Genomic DNA, 27,011 nt, shown 5'->3' with positions numbered 1-27,011 from the left:
CATCCTGTCCCAGACCCTCATTTTACAGAAAAGAATCTGAAGGCCTGGCTTAACCTTGAGCGTTATCAGTCCCTGCTAACCTGAACACGCCTGGGTGCATTTTAGCAAAGCTTTGGATTTAAATGCCCGATGCTTGGGTGCCTGGGTGGCTCAGTTGGTTGAGCGACTGCCTTCGGCTCAGGTCATGATCCTGGAGTCCCGGGATCAAGTCCCACATCGGGCTCCCTGCTCAGCAGGGAGTCTGCTTCTCCTTCTCACCCTCCTCCCTCTCATGCTCTCTGTCTCTCATTCTCTCTCTCAAATAAATAAATAAAATCTTTAAATGCCTGATGCTGCCTCTGTGCTTTTCTGCTGATGGGCCACTTCGGCCTCGCCAGCCTTGGAGGTTGGGGAAACTGAGGTATAGGGGCTAGGCTGGGGGTGAACTTGGCAAGTGCGCAGATAATGGGCAGGGTCCAGCCTCTGAACTTTCCTCGCTCTCAGTCCCCTATTTCCAGCTCTGCCAGGCCTAGGTGGGGCAGGATTTGCAACATGAGGGCTCACGGAGGCAAGAGGAAAGCCTGGCTTGGTTGATTTTTCTCCCCTGCCTTCTGACTTAGAAAGCAAAGGGGCTGGAGCCTGGATACCTGAGTGTACGTATGTCTCTGGGGTTGGGGCCAGTGGCCTGAGTTATAGGGGCATCTAGAAGCAGAGCTGGTACAGGTGATTCGAGGTAGAGGAAAGAAGGGTGAGTTCAGAGCAGGACTGAGCAAAGCAGGAAGCGGGTGGAGCTGTTCCCCGGGCGGCAGGCAGACAGAGGGCCAAGGGGCGGGCCTGCCTCCGGTCCAAAGATGGGACAGTAGAACAGAAATTCAGGGAAAGCGAAGGTAAGATAATTACCAGGAAAAGTTGCTGGAAGAGAGGCAAGTGTTTTCTTCGTCCTTAAGGAACTTCAGTCTTCAGAGAATTTGGAGAGGAAAAAAATCTATCTTCAAGGTCCTTTTCCAAGGAAGGGTGGCTGGTGATTCACCAGCTGCTGAGGAAGGCCCTGGAAGGCCCTCCCCTCAGCTCCTGCCTCTCCCTAGTGAGCAAACCCAGTTCATCTGGGGTGAGTAGAAAGGGCCCTGGGTAGGAAGCCTGGAGGCCCAGATTTCAGCCCTATATCTGCCCCATTGAAGCTGGTGACCTAAGGCAAGCCTCCTATGCCCTAGGCCTTGATTTCCTGCAAAATAAAGGAGTGGTAAGTCATGAACTCTCTGAGCCTCCGTTTTCTCATCTGAGGATTGGGGATGATAATAAACCATGTTTCATCAAATCTAAGAATCAATATCATCAATTATATGATGCACCACTATATTATGTACCTTAACAAGGAAAAAACTACCTAACTATCCCATACCATCGATTATAAGACACATTCTGATTTCAGCGATGCTAAAACGTGCATCCCAGAATCAGTGAATATGATACTCATTTCCCAAGCTTCCTCCAAGAATTAAATGCGATAATATAAGTATTTAGTGCCTGGCACAACGCAAGTACTCAATAGATTTCAGGTATTTTTATGGTTCAGGGTGGAGCAGGGAAGGAACCAAAGGCCCAGCGGATGGGGAAGAGTGAGAGCCTGGGTCTGAAGCCCACCCCCACCCACCTGGCAGGGTGCCACCCCAGGGACTCCACATCTAGCCCCAGCAGGGGACAGAGGGAGAACAGCTGTGCAGCCCATTTTAGGGAGCCAGAAGAGAACAAAGGGCCCCATCTGTGCCCCGGAAGTCAGCCTAATCTCCAGGATGAATATGTTTTCATTTCTCAGAAGTTCCTGTTAGAGTATGCCAAAGTGTTTTTCCCTTTACAATCCAGGCAAACAAGGCAGGTTTACTTTGGGTGACCTTCTCACCACCACCCAGGGCCTGCCTGCCGAGTGTAAATACCCAGCCTTGTACCCTTTTGGAGGCTCCGGGCGGGAGCCTGGAACATCGGAGTGCCAGGCTTCCTAAGGAGGCAGGCCCTTCACCCCTTCCCACCCGCACTCTCTGACAAGACCTGTCCCTGGTACAGGCACATTTAGAAGGTCCTTGGAGAGGACGGGACCCTATGCGTCATTAACACGTCTCCCATCACATAGATGTGAAAACTGAGACCCCAGAGAAGGACAGTGACTCTCCAGGGGTATCAAAGTGTGGCAGTCCCTATCCAAGCCCCCTCACCCTCAGATACACACACACCATCCCTACTCACAGCTCAGCCGGACAAGGAGCCCCTCTCTCCACCTGACCTTCAGAGTCTGGGACAGGCAGGAAGCTTATCTCTGTCCTTTCTCTCCTGTGTCTCACTGCTGGGTTGGGATGCCTTTATGCCTTTCACTTCACATCTGAAGCAGCAGCTGGAAAGCAACAACCAGATGTTGCTAAGCCCATAATAGAAGGGGCTACAGTCTGTGCTTTTCTTGACCTGGATTGTGGATGTTTGCAGAGCCAATTTTGGTCTCCTTCCCCTGACCCTTCAGATGTAGAGAAGGGGCCTGAGAGGGGCTGGGTTGTGGAACCAGGTCCAGGGACTGGTGGGGAGGGAGCAGACCCTCCCTGTTAAGAGAGAACCCAAACTTCAGACCCAGGGAGCTGTCTAACTTCCTCTCCCTGAAAATCGAAAATCAGTAAGAGAAGATGTAAAAGGGATGCCGTGCTCCAGAAGGCTTCAGGTGGGCCCTCTAATTTGAACTAGCACCACTCTTTTCAGTACTTGAATAGATCAGAGCCTCGAGCCCCTGTGTGATCCTAAGTATCAGGTTGGGGGAGGGCACCGGAGTTTCCCAATCATCCTCTAGCTCCCACATCAATGCCTGCCCCTCCCACTCTTTCTCTCCTACTTACTGTTCCCTCTGTCTGGAATGCTTTTCCCACCATTTTGCTCCATTTTACCATTCAGTTCAAGCTTCCGTTCTCAGCTCACACATCCCCTCTCCAGTTGTATCATACTACTTTATTTCCTTCGTGGTCCTCCCACTATCTGAAATCAGCTTCTTAAATTTTTTCTACCCATTCTTCCCTCATTGACTATGGAAAAATTCTTAATCACTGCTGTATCCCCAGTGCCTGGTCTAGGGACTGTTCATCATGCTCAATAAAACTTGCAGAATGTGTGACTAAATCCCCCGCCATTCTCGTCTTTGCTGGACTTCGCCATCCCCTTCATCACAGAAAAAAATGATCATGCTCCTACTACGTGCCAGGCTCTGCATGGCCCGTTCTCTCTTCTCTACTGCTCCCCACTCCCCCCCCCCCCAGGATGTTTCCTGGGAGATCCTGCCTCTCAGACTCCACAGGAGGTGCCGGAACCAGAATGTCTCCCCAGGATTATTTTCAATGGTTTCCTGGGGTGTTCACCTGGGTAAGAATCAGGAAAGAGAGGACACTCTAATCCTATTTATCTAAAACTATATAATCTTCCCCAATCACTTAAATGGTGCCTCTGTCTCTAATTACAGAGCCGGCTGGGAGGAACACAGGCACAATTTCCAGCCAACCTCAAGCAGAGGGACACTTTTGTTCCTCCTGGGGGCCTACAGGGACTCTAGCTTGGGGAGCTGGACCCCAGACACCTGCTACCTCAAGCTCACCCATCCCAGACTGGTGTGCTGGCCCAGCCGGACACTGCGCCCCCCACACCTTCCTGGAAAGGGATCAGCCACATTCTCAGTGTTGGAAGCTTCCCCAGTTGGCCAGACGTGAGGCATGTGGGAACACGCCCATGGTCTCAGCACCCTAATTCTACCTGTCACCTGTTTTGAGAGTCAACTGATTGCTTTTTGGCCCACCCTAGGGTTCAGAGTTGCACTGCTGGGTGAACCCTAGAGCACAGGCTATATTCTCAGCTTCTCAGAAGCAAACTCTCCAGGAGGCCTGGGAGCTAATAGTCATGTGACAGCCTGGAGGGTCAGAACCTTATTCTCCAGAACTCTGTCAACTGGGTCACGAGATGGAGGGAAAGCACGTGCCTGCCTCCCTGCCCCAGGCAAGCAAACAGCTTCTTTCTATCTCTGCCTCACGGTGTGTGCCCACCTTGGCACTGAGAGAGAAATTTCAGTGACATTCTGGCTTAACTGCAATGACATCTGTGCTTCTTAAAGGCTTTTTGGTTCCTGAGCTAATTAAAAGCCCCAGACCAAGAGGACACACTTAATCCTATTAATGACTCCTGGGCAGGAACCCGGTGTGCTCAGCCCTCTGAGGGAGTGCCTTTCTCACTCCCTCCATTTGTTCAGGTGCCTGGTGATTGTTTATCAGCCCTTTCAAGAGATTAAGCTGAACTCCTGAGCAGGCCACTTAGGTAATGGATCCTGGGGGCCTGGGAGTGTTCGGTGACCCTGGGGTGTGCAGCGAGCCACACCTAGCAAGCCCCATGGCCACTGTTCTTCAACGTCTTACTCTTCCGAGCCATTACAGGGACTGGACAACTGATGAGAAGAGGGGTCCTCATCTCATTTCTCCTGTTCACTGGGCCCTTTCAACACACAAGAAAGCTGGATACACTCTTTGCCCTGAAGGATCTCAGAGTCCGGTGGGGTCAAAGACACGTGAGCAAACAATGACAGTAACACATTAGATGGGACACAATGGAGGTAAGCACACCGTGTCCTTCGAATGTCTAGGATGCTAACTGCTCCAGCCTGCAGACCAAGGAAGTCTCCCTGGAGGAGGAGACATGTGAAAAATCTCCCCACTGAGAGATCTGTTGAGGGGCCCATGAGACGGAATTGCCCCGCTTTGGATTTGGTTCAGGCTCTAGCATAAGGCTGGAAGCATGGAAATAATGGAATGGAAAAAGCTCTCACCTGAACTTATGGGAAAGTGGTTGGCAAAGCCTCAACAAGATGCCGAGGTTCCAGGAACGCAGTTATCGGCTTCAGGACAATTTTGCTTCAAGCCCCTACGTTGATCTTCCAGAGAACAGAGACTTTGGCAAGGAAGATTAGCTTGCAGATGTCTCTTTAAAAGAGGAGGGACCATTCCTCAGGCCGCTCCCTCTTCTCATTAATATGAAATTTATCGCGAATATTGATGTGGGGGCGTGGCGCCTCGGCCAGCTGGGCTAACCAGCCAGGGGTTCCCGGTTTCACAGAGAGGAAAGTGACAGAAGCCGTGCAGAGGGAGACGCAGAGAGAGCAGAGCGCCGGGCAGCCACCCAGTCTCGGGGGAGCTCCTAGCTCCCCCACCCCCGGCTCCCACCCTGTCCGGGGGGCTCCTGAAGCCCTCAGCCCCACTCCCAGGCTCCCCATGGAAGCCAGCTGTGCCCCGGGAGGAGCCGGAGGAGGAGGAGTCGGCTAAATGCTCGCGGTGCGCCCGGGGCCCCTGAGCCCAGCCAGCTCCGCGCCGCTGCCCTAAGGCCCCCGCGCCCCCGGCGCCCTCTACCCGGGGCCGCACCGCCTCCGCCCGCCCCTCCCCGGGGCTTTGCCCCGGGCCTGCCCCCGCCCGCTAGCCCACGCTCAGGCAGGAGCTCCGGGCCGGGCGCGCCGCCGCCCTGGAGTGAAGGAAGCCCAAGCAAAGGGGGTCTCCGGAGCCGGCCGCGATGGACGCCGTCTTGGAGCCCTTCCCCGCCGACAGGCTCTTCCCCGGATCCAGCTTCCTGGACTTGGGGGACCTGAACGAGTCGGATTTCCTCAACAATGCGGTAAGACGAAGGGTCTACGTCCCCCTTCCACCACTCCGCACCCCTCTTCGCGGCGCGCCTGCCTGACCCCCCTCCCCGGAAGGACCGGGCAGAAGCGGGGGAGGGGGGCTCGGTGGAGGATCCCCGAGAGACACCGTTGAGAGCTCTGAGATTCGGAGACTAGATCCCTCGACACCCCCCTAGACCCCAAACCCGGACCGGAGCCTCTGAGCTTGCGCTAGTGCGCACCCCTCCTGGGGGCTCCGTCCGCGGATACGTTGACCTCGGCTTTCTAAGGGAAGGGGACGTCGAGGCGTCGGGGCCAGCCGATCCCTGGATATGAGCCCGAGAGACACCAATCCTGCCCCCTCCCACGTCTTCTAGCCGTCGTCCACCCACCCCCGGGGTTCCCGGACGAGATTGGGCGCAAAGTGGCGGCGCCCCTTCCTGCGCCCCCTTTAGGACCTCCGTGGCTCCGCGACTGGTTCTCCGCTGGGGGGCGCACAGGGAAGTGTTCGGAAGACCAGGGACCCGACGCCCCTTGGGGGTTCTGAGCAGTACCCGGGTTCTGAGCCAGTCCCGGAAACTTAGGGGTGATGCCGCGGCCGCTCCGTGAGTTCCCCAGAGACGGACCTGACTCTCACGCTCAGATGGTCAGAGCAGCACAGGGTGATCTTTCAGGAGGGGGGGAGATCTTTCTCCCCATCTCCGTGTCTCTAGGTGTGTTCCTCTTTCCCTCACGTCTCCCTGACCTTGTCTCTCTCCCTGTGTCTTCGTGACTGCCTCTTGTCTCTGAGCTTGTCCTCTCTCTCTTCCCCTCCCTCCCTAAGGAAACGTGGCTTCTCTCTCTCCTTCCCTCCCTTCCTCCCTCTCTCAGGCTCAGCCCTAAAGCCCTGCTGGGGGGAGGGGCATGCGCTCCGCAACGCAAGAAAGTATTTGGGTTCAGAAGGGCCTGCTGGGTTGAAATGTGGACAGCTCAGGAAATCTGGTGGGATGCCCCCCCCTTGCAGTGAACTGCCCATCTCTCTCTCTCTCTCTCTCTCTCTCTCTACACACACACACACACACACACCACCCCCCCACCCCCACACACCCCACCTAATGGGTCTCTGCTGGCTGGCCTCTGCCTCCTGGGACCACAGTAAACTTGGTCAGATAAGAGCCAAATGCACAGAGACTTCAAGGATTGGGCCTCTTGGACTTCCACTTCAGTTGTCCCAGGCTTCTAGACTGATGGTGGGGAAACAAGCCAAGGGCCAGGAACCTGACGGGGAGGCATGGGATGTGAGGTCTCCCAGCCCTCCATTAGGGGGATCTGGGTCACCCTGCTTACTGAGGATGGCCCCTGGTCCCAGTCAAAGGGAGCACACTTCTGCACACAGGCCAAGGGGAGGAGGGGAGAGGACTTGGGCTGGTAGTGGGGAGAGCAGTGGGGTGGGCTGGTAGTGGGGAGATGCCTCTGCTTGGGCATCACACTGTGAGCCTGGGCCTCTGCTTCTTCGTCTATAAAGTGGGGAGAGATTGGGTCAAGTCTTTCTAAGGATGGTCTGGCACAGATCCTAGGAATAAAGTGGCAGGGATTGGGGGTTCCGTACACCCCTCCTGGAGTTGGTAACAGATACTGGTCAGAGGGAGAGGTATGTGTTGGAGCCTGTAGCCTTGCAGCCAAGTGCAGTGTAGAGCCCTCCCCACCACCACAGTGGGGTGCCCTCAGCTGAGTGGGGCTTTCTTCTGAATGAACTCTGCCGCCTACAGCCTCTTCCTGCTCCTCCATTCAGCCTTGTGTCCCCAGCTGCTCAGCTGGGCCTTGGTCCAGCGCAGGAAAGGAGGCAGGATTAGACAGTGGTATCCAGCCCTGGGACTGGGGAGGGAAAGCCCTGCTGGGGGCTGACCTTGAACTAGGCAGGGCCAGGCCAGGCAGGGAAATAGGAAAGGATTTCTAAGAGGAGAGACCAAGAACTCCCAGGAGATTTGGTTCTTGGCTGTTCTGCTACCAGCCAGCTGGGCAGTTCAGACAGGTGGCTTTTCTTCCTCTGGGCCTTGGTTCCCTCATTTGAAAAATGTAGGTATAGATCCTTCCCCATAGTGGTGAGAAAATTAATTAAAAATTAATGGAGGAAAATGCCTGGCAGGTAAGTTTCTATAGTTAACTTGTTCCAGAAACTAGATGGGGTGGTGGTAACAACTATGCAGCAACAAGTTGCTGTGTGACCTTGAGCAAGTCACTTTCCTTCTCTGGTGCCTCCACTTAGATGTCGAAGATCCCTTACAGCTGGGACCACATACCAACCCTACCCCAGCTCCCTCTTCATTCTGCATGAGGGTAGGGAAATGTTTCCCAAGGTAAGGATGGGAAGGGATAGGGTCTGTGTGTTTCTCAGTCTAGAAGATGGAGAACAGGCTATTCACTGTCCTGCTTAAAAATCCAGATGAAGGCCATAACGTCATGTGGAAAATGTGTTTGCTCTGTTGCTCCATGCAAAAAGCAAGAACCCAAAATTCTGATGCTCACCCTGGACACAACTCTGTAAGAAATACACATTTGTTTGGACAGAGACAGAATGAGTATGCAATTCAAGTCAAGTGTGCTTGGAGGGGTCAGGGATGCTTTCCTTTTACCTTCTATGAAGATACCTTCATGCTGTTCCCAGCTTATCCGTGTGATTCTCGGAGACACCCCTCAGGAGGGGCTGTGCTTCCTGCCAGATGTGCGGGACTTCTACTCCCTCTCCCTCCCCCCCCCCACAGTTCCTGATGTGACCCAGGGAGAGCCTTTGTCCCCTGTGTCCTGTGATCCTTCAGCCCCTGGGCAGCTATGAGAGAGGGTCTGGTGCTCAGGAACCTGGGATAAAGGACCAGAGGGAGAACAGGTTGCGTCTCCAGATAGAGATAGTAGGTCCATGTGCCTCTTGCTGCCTTCTGGCTAAGGAGAAGGGATGACTCTAGTTTCTCTAGAGAGAAATGGCTTTGGATCCCAGAGATGCCCCAACTGGGAGGGTGTGGGGAAGAGGAGGAGGAGGAAGGGGAGTGCTATTTTCTCAGATGGGAGCAGCAGGAAGCTGCAAGGATGTTTACCTCCCAGCAGTTGGGGAGGCCAGGTGTGAGAATGACTAGGGCCCAGGGACCAGCCCAGGGGAAGGGAGGTGTGGGGGCTAAACCAGGCCCGCAGCCCAGCTTCTCTGGAGCTAAATAGGGAAACAGAGAACCACCACCACCACCACCACCACCACCACCACCACCACCACCCCCCCCCCCAGCCTTGGGGGATTAGGGAGATTAGAGAAGTATGTGCATTTGGGTGTTCCTATGTCTGTGTGTGGGCCTTTAACAGCCCCTAAAAGGGGAGGTGCGTGCGTGCGTGCGTGCGTGCGTGTGTGTGTGTGTGTGTGTGTGTGTGTGTGTGTTTCTCTTTAAATTCTCACCAACAGGAAAGAGGACCTAAGTAAGGGCCAAGGCACTCCGGTCTCAGAGTAGAACCCCCTAGAAAACGATCAATGGGGAAGCCAAAATCTCAGGGCTCCAACTCAGGAAGGGAAATCTCCCCAGACACCTGGTCCTCCTCCAAAACATTGAGTCTGTTTTGGGGCAGGGGTCTTTTGTTTTGTTTTTGCTTCCCCCACTGGGATACAAGCTCCTTGAGGCAGTTTATCTGTCATGTTTGCTGCGATATCCCCAGGGCCCAGTACAGTGCTTGACACAGAGTAGGCCTCAACCAAGGATGGCTAAATGGGCCTAGCCCAGACCTCACATATTTTTAGGGAGGAGGAAAAAAGGGTCCTTTAGCCCCCAGCCATCAGGATCCTGCAGCCTGTACTGTCTCTGAGATTCAGGAAGGGATCGCCATGATTTCCAGTGAGTTGTCGTTGCCTTGAGCCATCCGCCTCCTATGGCAGGACCCCAGAGCCCCTGGACGAGGATAATGTATAATTAGTTGACCCACAGTAGATCTGAACTTGTGGCTTAGGCCTCATCTTTGAACATTAGCTCTAGGGCTTCCATCTTCCCCAGTCTTCTCTTGTTCAGGTTGCTCTGGGACTCCTGGATCCACATTCGCCCAGCTTCAAACGAAGTCTCTTTTAGTCCTGCCTTGGGGCCTTTGCCTGTGCTGTTCCTGACATCTAGAATGCTTTCCCTCCAGTTCTCTCCATCCCATTCTCTTTAGTGCAAATGCTACCTCTTGAGAGCAGTCTCCTGACCACCTCAAGTGGGACCCCCTCTCATTTTCTGTTTCAGCCCTTTGATGTCTTCATAGCCCTCATTCCAGTGTAGAGCTCTGTTACTGGCTTAGTGTCCATCTCCTCCACTGAGAAAGCAAGTTCCACGAGAATAGGGACCCTGTCGGTTCTGTTCATGCCATAAACCTAGCCCAGTGCTGTGGCTATTAAGCACCAAAATAGGTGCTTAATATAGTAAAACTCCGGGGCGCCTGGGTGGCTCAGTTGTTAAGCGTCTGCCTTTGGCTCAGGTCATGATCCCAGGGTCCTGGGATGGAGCCCCACATCGGGCTCCCTGCTCCGCGGGAAGCCTGCTTCTCCCTCTCCCACTCCCCCTGCTTGTGTTCCCTCTCTCCCTGTGTCTCTCTCTGTCAAGTAAATAAATAAGATCTTTAAATATATATATATATATATAGTAAAACTCCGTCATAAGAGAAGAAGCCAAGTCCAAAATTTTCAGTCCCGTAAAATGTGGAGTTATGTTATTTCAGGAGCAATGAAAAGCAGTGTTTTTCTGTTGGTCCATACTATCACAAAAAGCCCCAAAGTAGAGCTTGAGGGACCTTAACCACATGCAGCAGACCAAATTGAGAAAGCTCCAGAGAAGCACAATGCAGTCACTTCTTTACCAACCGCCCCGCCCCGAGATAAGAGTTTTGCCCACCTTTATTTGAGGTGGGCCCCAGGCAGAGGACAGAGCCAAGTTTGGGTTGCCTTGTAGTGGACTTTGCCCCATCAAGGATTTACTGTATTTGTTGAGAAAATTACTTCAGACTAGAGCAGTCCCTGGAAGGGAAGGGGAGAATGTTTTTTAAAAGACAGGCCTGAGCGTTCAACAAGTGTATTGCTCATTCCAGAAGGGGCCCTGGAGTTCTCAGGGTCCTGGCTTGGCCAGCCCTGAGGGTGATGGTGATGCTGGATTACACAAAAATGCTGTCTGTACCCCAAACTACGATGGGGTCCCTCTGGCTTCCCTGGACCAGCTGGGGCTTCGCTTGGTCGTTCTTCAGTACATGCATCCAGGCCTTTGACAAATGGGCGTGGAAGGAGCCCCTTGCTGGTCACTATGCATAGAGACCTCAGCCACTGCCAGTGAGAGAGGGGCGAAGCTGTAGCAGCACCACGGGGCGCCCGAGGAGGAGCGTCCAGCAAGATGGAGGTCACAGAAGGTTTCTTAGAGGAGGTGACCTGGCACACGCCCTCCCTCATGGCCCCATCCCTATTAGCAAAGGAGTTGCTGGAAGGCACTGTCTCTTTTGAGCCTATAGAGGTATCAGTGTCCCCCGTGCAGATAAGAAAGCAGAGTTTGGAAAGGAGGCAGGGGTCCCATGGAGAGAGTCTAGTTGGGGAGATAACCATCTTCTCTCTCTCTCTCTCTCTCTCTCTCTGTCTCTCTCTGTCTCTCTCTGTCTCTCGTTCGGGTTTGCACTTTGCTCTCTAAGGCGAGGAAAGTTTGGACTCTCTGATATCAGAGGGGCCCCACCTTCATTCTCACCCACTGCCACCACTGGGGCACCATGGATGCCCGGAACATTAGAAGCAGAGCCAGCATGTGGCCTGGCCTGTGAGAGCCGAGCAGAGGCCCCACGGCCCATCCCGTGCCCTGTCCTCAGACTCACTTTGGGATGCTGCTCCCCAGCCCACCTGGGAACGTGGACCTCCATTCTCTGTAGCTCCCAGGACTCCCCAGGAGGGTCTATTTATGCCTGGCCTGGCCTGGCTACTGTGCCAGGAGAAGAGAGGACCAAGGACACCCCCACCTTGTGTCTTCCCCTCCCCATACCATGTGCCTCCTGCAAATCCCGGTACAGAGGCCCTCCCAGAGCATCCCTTTCTGGGACCTGGCTTGCCCCCGAACCTCCCTCAAGAAACCAGCTCCAGATGCTGGAGAACAAGCTGTTCTTCTGGAAGTCTCTGCGCTCCAGGGGGCAGGATAGAGGAGGAAGATTTGGGTGGAGTTAAGTCAAGACCATGAGCATTGCTCTGGCTGGAACACTGTGTAACCCCCTCAAGCAGACGAGGGGAAGTCAGAATAAGTGGCAGGACCCTTGACCAGGATGAGGGAGAAGGTAAGAGTGGGGGCGTCTGGTTCAGGAGAGGCTGGGAGGCACAAGAGATGGTCCAGAACTCTGACTGTCACAGAAAATAGGTCAAAGGCATCGATTTCTTTGGAATGTCAGAGTCTGATCTCCATGACCTGGACATACCATATCACCAACAAGGTCAGCTTGACAAATAGGGCAATAATGGGCTTCCCTGCTTCCAGCTTCGCTGTGCCTCCTCTTCCAACTCTCCTGGGACTGAGCCCTCACCGCAGCTTCCTTGGCCCTTGGCCCTTGGTTCTCAGCCCAGGCGCCATTTCACCCATCCCAGAGAGGCTGACACATCTGGGCTGGGCTGTGTGGTCCAGCATAACAGCTGGACAGCAGCAGCTGTCCCCCTTTTCCCCTTCCAAAAGGAAAACAAAAATGAAAGCAGCAGAGGAATAAGGCAGGCTCTTCAGGCCCTCACGGAGAGCCAGGAGGCAGTTTTAAAGCAGCCATTGAGAGGACCTGCTTCAGAGGCAGGCAGGCCTGAGCCTTTGCCCATTGTGTGCCCCTCTGCCTGGACTGTCCTCACTTCTCACCCCATTTCCCGAAACTCACTGTGTGACCTCGGGCAAATCACTTCCCTCCTCTGGGCCTTGGCTTCCTCACTGCTGAACTAGACTGAGAATTCTTTGAGAGCAGGAACGTCAGACAATTATTTTTATCTGTTGCCTAGTTATAGCTATAGGGACTGAGTGCTGAGGAAATGCTTATTTATTGGATTGGATGGATGGATGGATGGATGGATGGATGGATGGGTAGAAGGAAGGAAAACAAGGAAGGAGTGGAGAGGGGTGATGGATGGATAGACGGGTAGATGAACAGGTAGTGGAAGAAAGGACACTTCCACACTTCCAACTTTAATGATACTTTTTTTTAAAGTGGATTTTATTTTTTTTATTGAAATAGTGAATTTTACCCTAAATTCCACATCTACCTTTCTTTTTTTTTTTTTAAAGATTTATTTATTTATTTTGAGAGAGTGAGAATGAGAGAGAGAGAGTACATGAGAGCGGGAAGGGTTAGAGGGAGAAGCAGGCCCCTCGCCGAGCAGGGAGCCCGACGCGGGACTCGATCCCGGGACTCCAGGATCATGACCTGAGCCGAAGGCAGTCGCTCAACCAACTGAGCCACCCAGGCACCCTCCACATCTACCTTTCAATTTACCATACTAGCCTTTTGCATCATAAAAGAATATATATGGTGCATGCATATGAATTATAAAGTATAATAAAATAGATACATGTGTACTCACTAGCCCCATTGAAGATCTAGGCCCAGCTCTGAATATCTGGGTCTCTCAAAGCCGCATGAGTTTGGGAGAGAGGTGTGCTAGGGACCCAGAATCCACTCCACTCTGGGCAGATTCTGAACAGGAATGTCCTGAGACCTGGTGCCTACTCCCAGACCCAACCTGAGCAGACAGCGAGTCCACAGGTCAGGTAGCTAATACCTCAAAAACATACCAGAGGTGGGGTGTGGTGGCCATTAGTGGTCTCCTCTAATGGCTCAGACCTGGGAGCAAATCTTGGCTCTCACCATTTGTCATCTGTGTGAACTTGGACAGTTGCCTGAACCTCTCCCAGCTGATTTTCCTCATCCACAAAGTATGACCATAGAACATAGGGTTCTTATGAGGATTCAGTTAGATAAGGCCTAGCACAGTGCCTGGCACCTAGTAAGGCCTCCATAAGTCATAGTTATTGCCCCTTGTTTTATTTTGATTATTGGTGGCACGGCCTGAAGGGAAGGCCCCCAGCATTGGCCAGTCCTTGGAGGAAGGTCCCACCTTCTCCATCCCTTTCATGGGCCCTGGTTGTAGAGATTTTATTTCCCTATCTGTCTGACCTCTTGGGAACTGGAAGGCTTTTTTGAGTAAAGACAAAAGATGCCAGACCCCCTTCTCAAGGCTTTTTCTGGGCTTCAGGAAGGGGATGGCCAGGGATGAGCTACATTGGGGCCCCAAATGGGGACCCATTTGCATGGAATTTGGGGCCATAGTTTGTACCTGGCTCTGTACTAGGTGTTGAGAATGGTGCAGCAGAAAATCAACCATTCCTTCAACAACCAGTGTTGTCATGTTTGCTTAAGAGCACGAGCTCTGCATTCAGAGCTTGGGTTCAAATCCTGATTCAACCTCTTGCTAAATGAATGAACCTGGGAAAGCTACTCAACTTCTCTGTGCCTCAGTTTCCTCAACTTTAAATGAGGGTACTACCTTATCTTCGTTAAATGAGATACTACATGGAAGGAGCTACAACAGTGCCTGGGACATAAACATTAGCTATTACTATTATTATTTTCATTATTAGGCATACTATATGCTAGGCCCTGTGTAAGGCCCAGCAGAGGGTTCAAGGATGAACTCCATACTGCATCCTACCCTCAAGGAGATAAAAGTTCAGAAGGAGAGATGGGTCTCATTGTGCCTACTTAGAGTTCAAGGCATGATACTGACCAGCAACCCAACAATCTATAAATGCTATAGCGGTTCAAGAGGGACATCAGGTGGTACAGGTGGGCGACCAAGGAAGGCTTCCTAGTGGAAGTGGCATTTTAGTTGGGCCTTAAGGGCTGATAGGAGTTGGAATGAAGAGATAAAGGGCAAAGGCATTCCAGACACAAGGAATGGTATAAGCAAAGGCCCTGGGGCAATGGAGCTCACAGCAGTTTTGAGGAGCTGGGAGTGGTCATCCAACTAGGATGGAGGGAAGAGAAAGATGAGGGTCTCCAACTACAGTGGTAAGTTGAGATGCATGTATAACAGACCTTGAATGTCATGCTTAGGAGCTGGGAGTTTTTTCATCAGGCAGGAGGGAGCCAATGATAGTTCTGAGCTGCACAAAGTCGTGGTCCCCGCAACTCTGAACTGTCTCAGTGCTAGGAGGTCTAGGGTTCATTAGGAATCTGCTGTCAGCCTGCCTGGATGCTGAGGGAACCTCCCCAAAGGGAGAGAGAACTGTGGGCCCTCCCTGAGTCCAGAGCAGCCTGAGGCAGTAGCTGAGCCCAGGTCCCTTCTCTTCTCTGACTCCTACCCCGTGCCCTGATGTGACTCTCACACTGGGCCAGGAGTACCAGTTCCCATCAGGCTCTTTTCATCCCCAACCCTCAGGCCAGGCTGACCTGGAGAGGCCCAAGGCAACTCCACCCTTGCAAAGGAACAGGCTTCCCTCTTCAGGGCTGAGAGCTCCAGCCTGAACTGTGTCCTTCCTCCTGGCCCAACCCCAGGGCCCTAACGGGGTTCCCCCACCCCTCCTACAGCTCAGGACCCTCCACTCTCAGGCAAGGCATGTTCCTGTAGGGCCCTGGGGGTCTAGAAGGATCTGAGCCCTCCTTCTGAGGCCAACCCAGCCTGGCACCCTCACCTCCTTGGCCCTCCCACCCATCTAGCTGGGATAAGATGCCCAGAGCCCCTTTCATCATCCTCCCAGAGAAGAGGCCCAGCCCTGCCCTCCGCTGCCCCAAGGCCTTCACCCCTTCCTCTCCCAGAGCTGCAAATCAGTTCCACATTTGGGATCTGGCATGTACTATCTGCTCAGAACTTACCCCTCCCAGTTAGCTCAGGCTCCCATCTCCCCCCACCCCACATGGTCAGCCCATGGGGTCTGCAGAAGGGGAAGGGCTCCTGCCTTCAGTGACCTCTTCAGAGGTCTGAGAGGGAGCCAGACTGCAGCCGGGTACCAGAGGGACCATGGACAGGAGGCCCTCCCAAGGAGAGATGAAAGAGAAAGGGTAGAGGGGGTGGGGCGAAGGCAGAGCTTGAGCAAGCATATGAGGGGATGAGGGGTTGGGGGTGGTGAGGGAAGGAGCGAGGTAGTTCCCAGCTCAGCACATTCCTGAGACATCTGGATGTGCTGGAAGAGCCCCAGCTGGCCCGCACGGCTTGTAGCTCCAGCTTCTCTACTCTGTGATGTCAGGACCCAGCACTCCCCCCTCCTTGCAGAGTCCCGCTGGCCTAAGGTCCACCTTGGGGCTGAGTGCGGGGGTCTCCTCCCCAGACCCTTCATCCTCAGTGAGCAAGAACGAGGCCGCTGAGGCCCTGGAGGAAACACCTGCCCCAGAGGAGGGCCTGGGCATGGTGGTAGGAAGCCCACACCAAAGATCCAGGGGTTTGCCCATGCGGCTGACTCAAGGAGATTCCTCTTTGAGGCTGATGCCAATCCCTCCCTTCTCCTTGGAAGGGAGATCGAGACAGAGGAAAGACTCTGGAAATGGCCGCTTCCCTCAAGCTGTGTGATCCTGAGCAAGTCCCCTCCCTTCCCTGGCTCTCCGTTTTCCTCTCTGTAATAATAATAATAGTAATAATACCAGCTCCAGGTCAGTGAGACCCTTCCACGCGTCCGGCATTGTGTCAAGCACTTCACAAATGTCATCCTTTATTGAAACCTCACAGCCAACGTAGTAGTTAGAGATCAGTACCCCTATTTTAGAGCCAAGACTGGGACTCGGAGAGGTTAAGAACGTTGCCCAAGGCTACACAGTAGGTAGCAGAGCCAGGATTAGAACTGGATCATCTGTCTGCCTCCCTTGCTCTTAACCATTGAAGTACATTGCCTCTGTCAATAAAAGGGGACGGACCCAGTGATGCCAGAATTCTTTTCAGCTCAAAAATGGTGATGATTTTTTTTGGCTGTCGTGGGGCTCTTCAAGAAGGGCAGGGGCAGGCATTAGTCACACACTGGGTGGGGGGAGGAGAACAGAGGCAGCTGGCTTTGAAGCATCTGATGGGTCAGGAGTCTTTGGAGGTCCCCTCCCTTGGAGTCCCAGTGAGGTCCAAACCCCTGAGGCTAGAGCACAGCCTGATCCCCAGCCGAACCCAGGGGTCCCACACCTTTCCTGAAGGAAAGGAGTAAATACGGAGAGAGAATGCAGCTTCTTCCAAAAATAAAACCTGAGGACAACTCAGACAGGCCGGGACAGCTGAGGAAGCCAGAGGCCGAACCCTGAGTGCACTGGAGAGAGGGAAGAGGCCAAGGGAATTCCAGCCAGAGCCGGGTGGCAGGCTCCAGCTGAGGAGGGCCTTCCAGCTGGCCAGGGTCCGGGAGAGCGGCTTGGCTGGGTGGCCACGGGGCTCTGTTGCTACTCTTGGGCCTAGTCAAACCCTGGGGGCATATGCTACAGCACTGAGGGGGGGTGGGGGGACTGTGGTCCCCAGGAACTGGTCTGTCTGGGGCTTAAGAACAAAAAGACCTTGGGAAAGAACAACCTGGGTACAATAGGCCCCACTAGGGAGGAGCTGAGGGAAGGAGGCCAGGAGCATGGAAACAGTGCCCCGAGCAGGAGCAAGCTGGCATGGAAGCAGAATTCAGGGCAGTCATTCCTGGAGGCTCAGCCGCAGAAGAAAGGCCTCAGTCCACTAACTCACTGGCACATTCCTTCATTTACCCACTCATTCAGTCCATCAGGCAGTCACTCGGCAAACACCTGAGCACCTACCATGTGCTGGGGCCAATGCTAGGCTTTGGAGATACACATGAGAACTAAACACAGCAAGACATAGAGGCAATATGGCTGGAGCATCTCAGGCTCTACTAAGGCACTTGGAAACTATCCTGAGGGCAGTAGGGAGTCATCGATAGATACTGAGGAGGAGAGTCACATAGTCATATTGTGTTAGAAGATTCCTCTTAATGGAAGGTGGAGAATGCTCCGGAGACCGATCAGAGTTCAAGCCTTAGATTTAGCTTCACCAGTGGGGTATTTCACACCGCTAGTCAGAAAGTCTTTTGTGAGCAGGAATTGGGCTTTGTTCATCTCTATATCCACAGGCCTGGGCACGCAGTAGGTGCTTAGTAAATACTGAACGAATACATAAGTGATGAATAAATGGCTGTGATTAGATGCCCTTATTCTCCAGAGGTCCCCAGTGCCAGCCCTGGCACTTAGTCTTCAGTGTCCTGAGCTGTCCCACAGGGATCCTCTGGCCACCATGTACGGACCGACATCTTCAGCAGCCAAACTGTGGGCTGCTGGGCCCTCAGTGGTGCCAGTCACAGCTAATCCCAGCCCTGGGCGACGGCATTCACTGCCGCCGCTTCCTCCTGCCCAGACAGTACCTGGCACTAACCCCAGGGTTGGGCCACAATACATGGCCGCCTGGTTGGAAGATGCCAGGGGCTGGCCAGGAACCTGCAGGCCAGCTCTCCACTTTCCTGAGGGATCTGTGGCCTGGCTAGGGAAGGGTTACCAGTGTCAGGAGAGGGAAGTAGAGAGCCAGACCAACAGGGCTGGGGGCTATGGAGAACGCGCATGCCCTCCCCAGGCCCTGCAGCGCATGGAAGGAGCCTGTGGTGGGTGCCAGCCTGCGTGTTCCACTCTGCCTTCCTTTCTCCAGCACACGCTCGGAAAAGCTCAAGTCCCCGTGTCATCCCCTCCTCCAGTCCCAGCCCCCGGCGAGCCTGGGACTCCCAAAGCTCCCTCGCCGGGGGGTCATATGACTCAGGCATGTGGGTTGGCGCAGTCAGCATTTAGTTCTGTGGTGGTGTGACATGTTGTGTGTGTTCAAGTGAGAGGGTGCAGGGCCGTGTCTAACCATCTCTGGGGTGGCTGCACATTTGTGTGTGTGTGTCCAGGAGAATGTGTGTCCATCTGATCACACCTGAGGAGGGTGTCCTTGTTGGGGCTGTGTTTAGTGCCTACCGGTGTCAGCCTAGGGGAGCCCCTGAGCGAGTGTGTGCCAGGCTGTATGTGGAATGTGTCCGTGGATGTGGATCTCACGTTGTGTGCTATCAGAAAAGTGGTGTTTCCCCATGGAAGAAGGAACCTCGCAGCCCATGTCTGTGTAGTGCACGCACACATATGCACACACACAGAGAGGCGCAGTTCTGCTTACTTGGACTTGGGCTCCGTGGTGAATAGTTTGGTAGGGGGAAAATATGAAACCTCAGCAGCTGCCTTCCCTGGGCCTGTGGGGAATGGGGGATGAGAGTGAGGTTGGAGGTTGGAACAGTGTGCCCCCCTTAACCCCCATGCCCTTGCCAGGAAGGTTCAGGGACTGGCTCCAGGGACCGGAGGACTGGCTCCAGGGACCGGAGAACTGGCTCCATCCCTTCCCAGTCCCCAGGGAGGCCAGGACAGAGGAAAAGAGCCCACTCTCTGAAGACTAGTTCACTGCACCCTGTCCCTGTCTGCCACCCCTGCCCCAGTAGGAACACGGTCTATAACAGATGGGGTAACTGAGACCTGGCCAGGAGACACCACCTGCCCCTGCCCAGGTCTGCCCCAGAGCACAGCTGGATCTTGAACTGGGGCCTCCAGAGTCTGAGCCCAGGGCCTTTTTCCCTTCACAGGACAACCTCTGATTCTGGCTCTGGGAAGGGGGGCCCCAAATGCCTGGATGGTGATGCTTAAGAACAGGGAGGGCCTGACAACTGAATACCCAGGGGCCCCCTTCCCCTCCCCTAAGTCCCTCCTTGTCTCCCTTGAGCCTACCCCTCCCCCCCCCACACACATATCCACACACTCAGGGCACAGCACTGACTCAGACTCGTGGCCCTTCAGCTTGAAACGGGGTCGATTTTCTAGTGACCACGAAGCAAGTAACCGTCCCGGAATGTATGGGTCAGTATGGGGGGGAGGGGGGCATGTGGCCCAGTCTGTGGGGGAGGGAAGGAAATGTGAGAGGACTCTCCTCCCATCTCTCCCCAGAGCTCACCCTCGGAAGGAATGTCTGGGCTCGGGATTTCCCCCCCCCCCAACTCCTTATCCCACAGCTCAGCCTGGACCCACTCTGGTCTCCTCCCTCCTTTCCCCAAGCACAGACTGAATCAGCGCGTGCGAGGGGAAAGGCAGAAGTCAGGGCCCGGGGTGCACGCGCCGTGGGGCTAGGGGCGGAGGGAAGGGGGCGCTCTGAGGCTGCCCCAGGTCCGGGGAGAACTTTCTCCCACACACCCTCTCAGACAGCTGCACTCCCAGAGCTTTTCCCTCTCTCTGCATTGATCCCAGTGGAGAAATTACGGGAGGGGAACTGAGAGGAGCTTCAGATGGTCCTGTTACCGCCCCAGAAGCGTTCCCACTCCCCGCACGACTAAGGACCCGCTGCCCCGTCACTGCGCCCTGTGGTAGGACTGTTCGCAGAGGGACGGAAGGAGCTGAGCTGGAAGAGCCGCCAGGGGACATAAGAATTGCGGCTCAGCCTCCCCGGCGAGCCGGGGAAGTCCGAAGAGACCCTCCCTCTCCACTTCCCCCCGCTTGCTCGGGGGCCCTGCAACTCATAAGGGTCTTGGGACTGCGTGGGGCTGCCGGCCCCCTGGAAGCTCCAGGGGGCCGTCCGTGCCTCTGCCGCAGAAAAGGACATACACCCGGACCTAGCGCTCCAGGCCCTTCCCACGCCCCCGCGGTCAGTGAAGCGCAGAACCCTCCTCGCTCGCGCCCCGCCGCGGCCGCCGCCCGCTGCCCGCAGCCCGCAGCCCGCAGTCTCCTCCCATTGGCCAGGAGCTCCGCGGGTCCCACCAATGAGCAGGCCGGACTCCGGCGCGGGGCCGCCCCACGGCGCGCAGGCGTTAACCTCTGGCGGGCCGCGAGCGGCTGGTGGGACCGGTCCTCCTTTACATTTAAAGGGCAGGCTGCTGAGCCCGGGCTCCGGGAGCGGGTGCCGCAGGAGGGGTGTGCGCGGGGCGGGACGGGGCGGGGCCGGGCCGGGCGGGGGCCGGGGGGGACTTGCGAGCAGCAGAGTCCGAGACCTCTCCGATAGAGAGAGAAAGAGAGAGAGAGGAGAGGAGAGCCGGGGCTAACTGCGCGTGGCCTCCGAGAAGGAGCTTATATTGGCATGACTGTAGGAAAAAGTCTTTAACGAGGAGGGAAACAAATCATAATATTTCCTTCCCTGGCTTCCCATCCCGGTTGCCTGGCAAGGCACCCCAGAAGGCTCACCAGCCCCATGGAACCATATCCCCCTGTGAACGTTGACCCACGACCCCCTGCTGTTTATAGATTTGATAAGGGAAATCTGTGTTCTAAGGTGGCCCACAAAGCCAGCTAGGGAATCCCAGTCCTGGCCCCAGGGCCGGTCGAGGTTTTCCCTCCTGCCCCGCCTGCCCGGCGCGGGAAAGTGCCACATACACGGAAGTAAAAGTGTATAAATTACCCCCTTTGTGCTCGGGCACAGACCTTTGGAGATCATTCTCCTCTGAGCCCGCCCGCGTTAAATAAACCTCCTATCCTCCAAGATCTCCGAGTGCCGCTTGGTTCTTCTGTCAGACGATCCAGTCCAGGTTCCGTAACAGATTAACCCCCCCCTTCCTCCCCCGGGGCAATCATTTCCTTCGGATAGTCTTGAAACCTCAGCTTTTAGTGTGTGAACTGGAGGTAGAGCTGGGTGTGGTTGGGGGGGAACGTGGGCATGCTGGAGCTGAGGAGGCCTGAGATCCCCAGAGTGGGCTTTCGAAGGTTGGGGGCGGGTGGGTATCATGGAAGAAGTGAGAGGACAACAAGAAGGTGACCCCCATTCCTGTGCAGCCTCAGAGCTTCAGAGGACCTCTCCCTCAACATCACCAACTCACTGTGTGACCCTGGGTTGGCCACTTTCCCTCTCTGGACCTTGGTTTCTTCATTAGGAAATGGAGTGAGAGGAAGAGTGAGGACCATGGGCTTTCTCCCTTCTGTCTCTAATGTGATGATATAAACCAACCATAACTGAGCTGCTTTGAGAAGCCAGGCACCAGATAGAAATCAGGCTACAAAACTCTGAAGGGAGTCCCTTCTGGCCTGCTTCCGTGAGCAGGAGGTTAGCCTGGAGGTGATGAGACATGCCCACCATTGCCAATGGGAGTCCGATCAGCACACAAGGAAGCCCTGAGCAAAGAGGACTTTGCTGAGTGTCCTCCACCCCCACCCTGCCTGCCCCTTGGCCGCCCTCCCCTTCCACTTGGCTCCCACCCTCTGGAAGCTCCATCCTGCTGGGCCTTGGCTGCCGTTTCCAGCAGGTGGGGGCTGCTCACAAAAGGGGGCCAGCTGAGCTCCCTGAGCAGGTTTCTGTGGGCACCCCGAAAGGGGTCTCTTAGAAGGACCTGGCTCAGCTGCCTGGAGTTAAGGCCTTCAGGGACCCCAGCCCAGACTGGAGGAAGCATTTCTCCTCTCCCAGGCCCCAGGAAAGGGCTTGGCAAACCCTTATCGCCTGAGAAGCAGCTGCTGGAGGAATACCTTAGCGGCTGACTCACTGCCCTCCTGCCTCACAACACCCTCCCACTGGGCCCCACACCAGGCCTCTGAGACCCTGAGAGAGAGAGCAGGGGCAAAGCGCCCCCAGCTGGGCTGGCCCAGGCCCTGCCTGGGGCTGGCTGGATGATTGGGGGGGGTACCCTGTAAATGGCCTTAGTGTGGGATCACAGTTATTTTTAGAGACGTGTTTAGTAGTACTAGTATCTCCTGGTACTGCCTCACCCCAGGCACTGATGAACAATTGATATGCTGATGGCATTGCCCTCTGGGGTACAAGGCCATGTCCCTGCAACAATAGTTATCATGGGCCGGCTGTTGGGATCCAGCCAGGGAACAAGATATAGATCCCGCCTCAGTGAGTTTTCAGCCTGGTCAACAGGCAATTCTTGAACAGAGGAATGTCGCCTGCAGTTGGGGAAGGACTGGGCAATGAGGGGTTGTGGACGCTTCCCTGTTGTACTTGGCTGTCCTGGGCCTCAGTTTCCCTATATGTCAAGTGCGGATATGCAACTTCCTTATCTCATTGGGTAATCATGAGGATTAACTAAAATCGTGCATATAAAAGCACTCTGGAAGGTTAAAATCACAGTAAAAATGTAGGGTACGTGATAAGTTCTGGCAAACTGGGGAAAGGGGAAGAGAGTACCTGAGTCAATGGGTTTCTGCATTTATTTTGTCCTTGATTCTTTGATCATTCTTCAGCTCAACTCAGCTCAGGCCCAGAGTTTGGCTTTGAGTAGCTGCAGTTTTCATACTAATAATAGCTAACAACCATTGAGTACTCACTACATACTATAGGCACCATTCTGCTACATGCATTAATGTGTGTGTGTGTTCTATGTATAAGTGGTATATGAACTTCACTCACTTTACCCTCATAATCCTATAAGGTGAGTATTAAGCACCTAACAAATATTTGATCTTCATGACAACACTATGAAGTAGGAACTATTATTTCCCCTTTGCAGATAGGGAAACTGAGGCACAGGGAAGTGAAATATTCTGAAGCTTGTTCTCAGAGGGCTTTTCTGTTCACCCCTTCAGGACTGGGGCAGGCTTTGAGTATTCCATGCGAGAAAGGGCCACCAGCTCCGACCCTGAAGCAATCAATCCCCCAGAAGCCAGTCATTAACCATTCACCAGGTTGGACTCCAGGACCTGAAGCAACCCCCCCTCCCACCATCTCTTCCAACCCACCAGCAAATGCATTCAGTCAGTACATGTTTATAATTCTACAGAGAGAAAAAAATAAGCACCTACTATGTACTAGCTACTGGGGGCTTTATTAATAATAAGACACAATGTTTGTTGAGTATTATGTACCCAGGGCCATCCTCATAACAATCCTGACAGAAACTATTTCATCCTCACTGTACAAAGGAGGAAATGAAGCAGACAGAGGTTAATTAACTTTCCCAAGATCTCAGAGACGAATATTTTTCAAACTTTTTTGTTTCTAAGAAATATATTTTACTTCATTACTGAGTCCACACACACACACAACTGGGACGAAAACCTCACCAGATATTTAATTTCACTATGTGAAGTGCAGTCTGGTATTTTCTACCCTTATTTTTTTTTTTTTTTTTACTTTTTCTTAAATCGTGGTTGTGACCTACTAGATTGATTTCACAAGCCATTAATGAGTCACCACCCACAGTTTCATCAGCACTGAGTCATAGCTGAAAGTATCAAGGTCAGGATTTGAACCCAAGTAACATGGCTTCAGAGCCTAATCTCTTGGCATAAAGAACGTCTTCGAAAGCGGAGAGTCTGGAAGCATGAGAACAGGTGAGGACTGTGCTAATGAGGGGAGGAGAAGCCTTGATAATCCCACCTCCTTGCACTCGAGCAACAGACACCAAAGTCACCAGTATTGCCTTTGGGATGTGAACTTGCTGGCATCGACACACACTCTTTACTTAGTCTTCCCATGAAGTAGGGCAGGCAGAAAAACAGACTCAGGAGGTCTGAGTGATTGAACCAAGGTCACAGAGCCAGAACGAGAGCCTGGTAGTCTGTCGCCTGGTCCAGGGATGCTCTTGCGCCCTCCGCAGCTCACCTTGAGGATGATGACAGTGAGGCTGGAGATGGCAGTGGGGTGGGGGTGGGGGGGTGGGGGGAGAGGCGGCGCGGGGGGTGGGGGTTTGGACAGCAGTGCTGGTCATGATAGAAATGATAATAGTTGGTGCTGGGGATATGGGTAGTGGGGAGGGTGGTGGCGTTAATGATGGTGGGAAGAATAATGGAGAGGTTACAGTGACAGTGGCGGTGGTGGCAGGCCTGGGAGCCCCACCACAGCAGCATCTGCACTCCCTTCCCAAGTTCAGCTGACCGCCCCCATGCCCCTCCTCCTTCCCTAGCACTTCCCGGAGCACCTGGACCACTTTGCGGAGAACATGGAGGACTTCTCCAACGATCTGTTCAGCAGTTTCTTTGATGACCCCGTGCTGGACGAGAAGAGTCCTCTACTGGACATGGAACTGGACTCCCCCACACCAGGCATCCAGGCTGAGCACAGCTACTCCCTGAGTGGTGACTCGGCGCCTCAGAGCCCCCTTGTGCCCATCAAGATGGAGGACACCACCCAAGGTAAGGGTAGAAGAACCCAGGGACAGCCCAGACCCAGAAGGCCCAGGAAGGTGTGATATGAGAGAGAACAAAAAGACAGGAGGCAGCACTCCTCTTAAGAGGTGTTTGGGGTGACTCCTCGAGAGTCCCTGGGCATCTCAGCCTGCAGTGCTCCCCCTCTGGTCCCTCAAAAGCTTCTTCCCCTCCTCAGAAAAATGAGGCTTCAGGAAAGCCAAGTGGTTTAGGTCACACACACAGTAAAATGCTTGGTAAGGACTTGGGAGCAAGCAAGCGCCTTGATGCTAAACCGCACACCCTTGCCACCACCACATTGGCCAGCCTCGAGGGCCAGCAGGGGTACTGGGTGTGGACCCAAACAGGCTTTGCTGTGCATCCTGAGGCATCACCTCCACTAGCTGCCGTGTGATCTTGAGCAAGTTGCTTAATCTCCCTGGCCCATTTCCTCAATTATAAAATGAAGATAATATATGTGTCATAGGAATTCTGGCCAGGATTTTTAAATCTATACATAAAGTACCCAGTTCAGTGCCCAGCACATAATATATAAGAAGAATTAGTGGCTATTTTCATTGTGCATATAAAAGTCCTGTTAATACTCTAGTGGCTAGCACAATGAACAGTATTTTTAATTCCTCTTTTCTCTTCAGAGGACAGTGATCTTGAATGAGTTTCTTGATATTCTCATCTATTAAATGGGAAGAATAATAGTGCCTGCCCCATAGAATTATTGGGAGGGATGAAAGAAGTCATATGTAGCAAGGGCTGAGAGCCTCACTCAGTTCAACAACTGTGTGCTGCTTCTGAGGGTCTTTGAGATTCCCCGGGGCAGAGCTGGGACTCTGCACCCTACCCTGCTCACCCCTGTGAGGGCAGGGACACTGTCTGGGGTTTAAATGGCTTCAGGGCTGGGGCTGCAGAGGTCTTAGCTTCCCTGCATGCCCTGGCCTCTCAGCCAAGCTTCTGGAAGTCACATCCGCGTGTCCTCAGGCCTCACCCTGGGGAAGGGCAGGCAGCATGTGGGGTGGACCCCCTCCCATGGTAGGTTGTCCATCCACCCGCACTGGGCCAGCCCAGCAGCTCCTCAGCCACCCCAAGTCTATTTTTAGAGCAATTTGTCTGTGGGCCCTTTGCAGGGGCAGCTTCCCGGAGCCCAGACAGCTGGCCCTGTAATTTGGGAAGATTGTGGATGTTCCTGGAGCCCTGGGGCAGCCTGTGGCCCAGAGCTGGGGCGCTCAGGCTCCCAGCAGGGTGGGGCCTCATCTCTGAGGTGGGACCAGGCACCACTGACCCCCTCTCTCTACCCACAGCTGGCCCCAAAGGCCAGAGCGCCCTGGCCCTTCCCTTGCATATTGGCTCCCCAGACCCCCGCCTCACCTCACCACTGCCTGGGGCTTGCAGGGCTGACTTGGGGTGCAGGACTGTAGGCACCCATCAGGAAAAGGGGTGATGCTTGCCAGCCCTGTGGCCCAGGTGAGGCCAGGAGCCTCACTAAGAAGGCAGGAAGTGGACACTGCCCTGGGAAACCTGAACATCACACCTCACGACCCACATGCCCTTCCCACCCCCACCTCCTCACACACACACACCCCCACCCCATCACCAGGTCCTGTGGATTCTCCCTTCTGAATTTGTCTCCAGTATGTCCCTTCCTCTCCATCCCCACTGTCACTTCCTTTGCTCAGACTTCATCTTCTCTTGGTGGACTGTCACCAGCCTCCTGCGAGTCTCCCTGCCTCCACCTTGCCTGCAGTCAGGCCTGTCTCCACACGCACACAACATGATTTTTTTCGACATTACAAATCTGAGCGTGCTTAAAACCCTTCAGTGCTTCCCCCATTACCTTTAGGACAGAGTCGCAGCTGTGAGCCCAGTCTCCAAGGCCACACTACCCCTGCTGGCCTCTCTGGGCCCACCTTCCCCCTCCCTCTGCATTTCAGCGGCACTAAAACTGCTTGCGACTCTCACCAGGTCCCCCACTGCCTAGCACTGTGCTCAGCAAATGTTCACTGAATAGCGGTCATTGTGTTAACAATAGCTAGCATTTATTGAGCATTTACTTCTTGTCAAGCACTTTTACAGATGAAGAAGCTAAGGCTCAGAGAGGTTAAGCAACTTACCTAAGGTCACACAGCCAGTCAGGAGGGGTCCAGATCTGTTGTCCACACCTGCTCTGTGAGCTGCAGAGTAAAGAAGATGCCCCACCTCTTCTGGCTCCAGCCTGCCTCACCAGTGCCCCTCTGTGCCCTTGCCTGCCTGTACCCTAGCATCTCTCCTCAGCCGGGTCTAGAGCAGGTCCCAGGGGGGAGGAGGGCGGCAGAGCTCTCTGCTCGGGGAG

General features: G+C 54.2%; 1 protein-coding gene and 1 pseudogene across 1 annotated transcript in view; one reads left to right on the top strand and one right to left on the bottom strand.

Annotated features, from left to right (window-relative positions):
- Nucleotides 1-5,544: 5,544 nt before the first annotated feature.
- Nucleotides 5,545-27,011, top strand: part of CREB3L1 (cAMP responsive element binding protein 3 like 1) — a 34,201-nt gene continuing 12,734 nt past the window's right edge. The window contains exons 1-2 of the mRNA XM_088017455.1: nucleotides 5,545-5,646; nucleotides 24,448-24,676. Of these exons, the coding sequence (XP_087873581.1) occupies nucleotides 5,545-5,646; nucleotides 24,448-24,676 (331 nt within the window). The remainder of the gene's footprint in view (nucleotides 5,647-24,447; nucleotides 24,677-27,011) is intronic.
- On the bottom strand, nucleotides 19,721-20,984 carry LOC148162615 (uncharacterized; annotated as a pseudogene).

Source organism: Eumetopias jubatus, unplaced genomic scaffold, assembly GCF_037043125.1.
Source record: "Eumetopias jubatus isolate StellerSeaLion01/CBP00866 unplaced genomic scaffold, mEumJub1_p1.0 scaffold_13, whole genome shotgun sequence".
NCBI classification, from domain to species: domain Eukaryota; kingdom Metazoa; phylum Chordata; class Mammalia; order Carnivora; family Otariidae; genus Eumetopias; species Eumetopias jubatus.
This window is presented reverse-complemented; position numbering and strand designations above follow the sequence as displayed.